Source organism: Chenopodium quinoa, unplaced genomic scaffold (assembly GCF_001683475.1).
Source record: "Chenopodium quinoa cultivar QQ74 unplaced genomic scaffold, ASM168347v1, whole genome shotgun sequence".
Lineage (NCBI taxonomy): Eukaryota > Viridiplantae > Streptophyta > Magnoliopsida > Caryophyllales > Amaranthaceae > Chenopodium > Chenopodium quinoa.
Genome location: NW_018745448.1, coordinates 8,430,674 through 8,436,349, shown reverse-complemented (window position 1 = coordinate 8,436,349; position 5,676 = coordinate 8,430,674). Strand labels below are relative to the sequence as shown.

At 33.8% G+C, this 5,676-nt stretch overlaps 1 protein-coding gene across 1 annotated transcript; it reads left to right on the top strand.

The window, feature by feature from the left end:
* Positions 1–871: 871 nt before the first annotated feature.
* LOC110713760 lies at positions 872–1,977 on the top strand. Its single transcript, XM_021892206.1, has 2 exons — positions 872–1,346; positions 1,442–1,977. The coding sequence occupies exons 1-2, from the start codon at positions 872–874 to the stop codon at positions 1,975–1,977; spliced, it is 1,011 nt and encodes a 336-aa protein (XP_021747898.1).
* Positions 1,978–5,676: the final 3,699 nt, after the last annotated feature.

The following is a 5,676-nucleotide window of genomic DNA, read 5'->3' as shown; positions in this document are numbered from 1 at the left end:
CATTTACTGGGTTATGGTTGATAACATCGGCGTTTTACAGCATGCATTCATGGTGCATCCGATCACGTGCAACTTGTTACGCACATATTCGTACATGATTGGTATGGGCTCTACATACAAGACAAACAGATACGACATGCCATTCTTTGAGATAGTTGGGGTTACACCGAAAAATCAAAATTTTCTTATTGGATATGTCTTCATGAGAAACGAGACACAAGCTAGTTATCGATGGGTGCTTCAGAGATTGAGGGATTTCATCGGATACCAACGGGAGCCATCAATGTTCTTAACTGACCGTGAGCTTCGACTTTGTGCAGCATTGAAAGCTGAGTTTCCCCACACTACACATTTACTTTGTAGGTGGCACATTAATAAGGACGTCGAAGCTTATGTGACTGGATTGTTCAAGGACAAGACGGTGGGTGCAAAGTTCAAAAATGGTAGATGGAATCGAGTCATGAATGCTACATCTGAGCCGGAATATGAGTTAGCCTTGCAGAGATTGAAAACAAGTTGGGCTTGGTATCCGAAAGTTGTGGAATACGTTGAGACTACCTGGCTCCCTCATAAAGAGAAATTTGTGACGTGTTGGACGAACAAATTTCTGCACTTTGGTAATGTTTGTACATGTAGGGTTAAGAGTCAGCACTCGGCAGTCAAGAGTTGGATGGAATCATCAACTGGTTCTTTGGATACGGTATGGGCTCGAGTACATTGCCAGATTGGAAATCAGATTGTTGGTATACGTAACGCTTTAGAGGCTAGTAGATCTAAAGTAGGTGAGAAGTACAGGCACATGCCATTGCAGCGGCTGAATCAAAAGGTTTCTCATCATTGTTTGTCTGTTCTTTAAGATGAGATAGAAAGAATGAGAGGGTTAAGTTATGAAGTGCATGAGCGTTGCGGTTGTGCTCTACGGATCACCCATGGGATACCATGTGCTTGCCAGATTCATGATTCAATGCGTGTTAAGAAGGGGTTGTATTGCACCCAAATTCATCCATTTTGGCAGAGCCTTGTCATTGGTGATGGTGTTGATATTCCGGAATTCGTTGACGAGTCGGCAGAAGAAGCAACACATTTTCGTTCACTTGTCGACGAGGTTTTGGCTAGTGACCCTGTTACAGTTCGAAATGTTTCTCGCATCATTGAAGATGAAATGCATCCGAATCATTCAGATCTTGAAGAGCCAGAAGTGAATCACTCAACACGGGGTCGTCCACGGGATCATTCAACTAGGCGTAACCGTAGCCATTTTGAGAATGTTGAGCGTAACAGTAGCGGTCGTAGAGGGAGAATGTCGGGCCAACATAGTTCGAGGCAAAACCGTCAAACTGAATCCGGTATTTTATTTTTTTTTGTGATATATATTTTTCTACCAATTATGAATTTTATATTAATTTATTTTCTACCCATTACGAATGTGTATTTTTTTCAGGAGGAAATGGATTCAACATCGAACAATGTAGGTACGCTCACTTGCTTCCCATACCTATATTGCCTTACATAACCGGGTGGAATGATGTCATTGGTGATGGTAATTGCGGCTTTCGTTGTGTTGCCGCTTTCTTCATGGATGATCAAGAGCAATGGAGGTTAGCTCGACAATTCATGGCTAATGAGATTACTGGTTATCCGCACTCATACAGGAGGATTTATTACGAGGAAGGTGGTTTGGATTTTGAGATACAACGTATTTGTTGGAGCGGTGGCCCATGTGGGGAAAGACATTGGATGGTAGCCTTTCAGGATTTGTACGTAATTGCTACCTTATACAATGCAACCGTGATTTGTTATGGCATTGGACAGACACCAACGAGCTACTATCTGTGCATTACTGTGTTACCGTTGCGGGCCCCCGACAATGCTACTGCACCAACTCGAGAGTTTGTTATAGCAACTGTTGGTGGGTCTCATTTTATACTTTTGCAGCTTGACCAAAACCATATGATTCCCCCAATTGCAAATGTTTAGTACCGGGCTCGTGAACCTAACGTTATTGGATGGGAGCAACGATACCAACATAGAATTAGTTTGTGGGAAGGATTAGTCACAACATGATAGATGTAATGCGTTGATTTTTTTGTCTGCACTTTGAATTTTTTTTTTTTTTTTTTTTTGCACTTTGATTTTTTTTTTGTTTTATTTATTTATTTATTTATTATTATTATCATCATCATCATCATCATCATCATCATCATCATCATCATCATCATCATCATCATCATCATCATCATCATCATCATCATCATCATCATCATCATCATCATCATCATTATTATTATTATTATTATTATAAGTTAGCATGCCAAAAATAATTAAAAAAAAACACTAACAAGTAAAGTGCTAATGTCCGTACAAATATTAAAAGTGTCCGATTACAATCAGAAAAACCAAATAATAAAAGTGTCCTACCAACAATTAAACTATTCAACTAAGAATAAAATTGTCTAGCGTAACGCATAACATCCCAATCACGAAGGGCCTCTGTAGCCATGACCTTAGTATGGGTTATTTAAGAGAAGGTATTTTAGTATGTATTTTTTAAAATACGGGCGTTACCCGGTAAATACCGGACGTGATTTAGTACCCCCCTTTTTATTTAGTTGACGCGTTTGTTTTATGCACATATATTAAGGAGAGGAGAGAGGGTGAGAGAGAGAATGATAAAACAAGTGGGGTAGCTTGTGAATGCAAGGTAAAAAACTTACCCCAAAAGGAAACGTGTCAACTAAAAAAAACTTCATAAAAAAGGAATACGTGTCAACTAAAAAGAAACGGAGGTAGTAATAAAATACAACTGGATCCTTTAAGTCTTCATATTTTGAAAACAATCAATGTTTTTTTTATTTTATTTTTTTAAATGGCAAACTTGTAGGAACACATTCTTCCTAATAAGAGTGACCAAATAATCATTCATAAGTTGATCGCAACTGCTATTTCGCAACTTTAATTTTGACATATGTTATTGTGAGGAAGACTCTTTCTGGTCATATCATACATTCAAAATTAATAAGCAATTTAACAGCCCTAATATTGGGATTTAAACAATCATAAAAAAAAGAATAGGGATTTAAACAGTTAAGCAATTATAAAAATTAAAAAGTTTGAATAGCATTACTTCAAAGTGATAAAATTGTGAGTTGAATTTATAGGTTTCTTCAAGGGTTTTCCCTTTGGGAGGATTTTTCTAGCGTCTATTGCTAGATTTATTTTCTTTTTTTTTTAAGGGTTTTCCTTCACTCTTCTCCTTTTCTCTATTTCTTTTTCATTTAAGGAAATTGTTCCGTGTACCCTTAAGGTTTTAAAAAAATGCAACGTGTACCCCTGAAAACTTTCGAATTCACCATGTGTCCCTGATGTTTATAAGAACTTGCACCAAATACCCTAGAATCATATAACAAATGATAATTTTGTTAAATTGAGACCCCATATAGGCTATAAGCATCAAATTCTTTTAAATTGTTACAGTGTAATGCTAGTATAATGCTAAAACATTTAATTATCAAGCAAAATTAATTGATAAATCAAATTCTCACACCTTAAAGTTTAGGATTTAGAATGATCGATGTAGTTCAAATTTCGATGTAATTTATGCTTTTAATTAGGCGGTTTTACTCCGTAAATATAAAGTACTAAAAATGAGTTAGTGTATGGGCATAATTTTAGTTTGACAAGTCAATGATATGTGCATTTGTAAGACGATCGGGGTATGTGGTGCATTTTTTTACAAACCTCAAGGGTAAATGGTGCATTTTAAAGTTTTCAATTCAAGGGTATACGGTGCATTTTTCAAAACCTCAGGGGTATACGGACTAATTTCACTTTCATCTATTTACTGATCCCAATTGTAAATCTTTGTAGGGGCTTCGTCCATTGGTGTTTTTGCTAGTGGTAAGCCCAAATTTTTTTTTAGTTGCTTCAATAAGTAGATTCCATCTTTAATTAAGATGGTGATTGTTCTATTAGGTTTAATCTCTTTATTTGTTCGTCTGCCGAAAGTTGAAGATTTAGAGTTTTGTAATATTCAAAATTATATCTAGAATATCATATGAGTATTTTCACTCAAACACCTATTCATCAGTGGATCTCAACCCGAATTAGTGTTAACTCACAATTGGTATTGCTTCAGATGAAGTTTTTTTTTATTAAGGTGATCATTGATCGAATCTACGGTGTAACTATTTCTAAGGTGATTTGTACTTGTGCTGAAATTTAATATTTCTTAGGAATCGTTTGCATGTGTCATTTGGCTATTCTTCATTAATGAAATCAATTTTCTTCTTGTAAAAAAACAGTTATAAAATTCAAATTTAAACAATCAAGCAGTTGTAACAATTAAAATATTAATTTTTTAAACAGTTAAGCAATTATAAAATCATTCTTGTGGATTACTAGTTTGCTAATTTCTTTTGCCTTTTTTTTTAAAGATACAATAAAAACTTGAATTAATTTTATTTAGATAAGGGAACAACTGTCCTCCATTGCCCCCCTCCCTCCGAAAAAAAAATACAAGCTTATCGTCTTGATAAACAAATTATGTTTATTAAGTGGTAAAAATGTAAAAATCAACAACTTTTTGTCATTTATGGGTCCCATAAGTTTTAATTTATTTACCAAAATATAACATTGACTAGACAAAATGGCTAAATTGTAAATAAATCAAAATTTTTTTGTCATATATGAGACTCACAATTTTTTTATTTACCGAAATATCATGCTGATTAGACAAAATTCTTGATTTATTTACATTTTTTCCACTTGCTAAACAAATCTTTTTTATCAAAGAGATAAACTAAGACTTGCTCCCTCCCTCAGCCTCGTAATACTAAATAACTTTATTTTTTTAGTAAACCTATTGCGATGAAAATTGAAAATATACTTTCTCTACCTTAGTGTAATTTAGATTAATTTTGTCCCTTTGCAATTCTATCCTTGATAATTTTTTAGTTTGAAATAAAAGTGTACCTTATTTAATTTTAAACTTACGCAAAATCAATTAGCCGTAATATATACTTTAAAGAGGTTAAAAAAAACGAGGTATATAATTAAGTCCCCACATAAAACTAATTAAACCAAAAACTCAAGAAGTTAGGCCACTAAAACAAAGAGAGAAAGATTTGAAGCATATTCTTCTCTGACAATACCATATAAATTACCGTTCACTTCACCTTAAAAAATAATATTCTGTTCAGTAAAAATATGTCTAGTTCAATAAAATTAATTTTAATTCAGTAAATATAATTTCAGTTTAGCAAATTTAATTTTAGTTCAGCAATAATTATTTTAGTTCTGTAAAAATAATTTCAGTTTAACAAAAATAAAGTGAATCGAGCAGGGCCTAAGTTTCCCACATGACACTTAGATCAAAGCTGAAAGAGCTAAACATATATTTTTTTTTTTTGGTAAATTGAAAATTTTATTACCAAAAGGATAACAAACTATTACAACTTACCAAAAGCTAAGTTGCAACACCAAACTAATCAAGCCAGCTAGGCAGGCAACCAACCACCCAGCCACCCCTAACAGTTCCTAGCACCATAATGCAACCTTCTAAGAACTAAACATTTTATAGAGCCAAGGAGCTATTCTTTTTTTTTTTTTAGGTAAAGTAAGTAGTATCATTAATCTTTTTTTTTTTTTTACAATAGCAAAACATACATCAAAACTAAA

What these genes read in the sequence shown, in the direction of transcription:
- LOC110713760 (XM_021892206.1), top strand. Translation starts at nt 872, where the DNA reads ATGAGAGGGTTAAGTTATGAAGTGCATGAGCGTTGCGGTTGTGCTCTA. An exon ending in AAACCGTCAAACTGAATCCG is followed by an intron (nt 1,347 to 1,441) that starts GTATTTTATTTT and finishes TATTTTTTTCAG; the next exon opens with GAGGAAATGGATTCAACATC.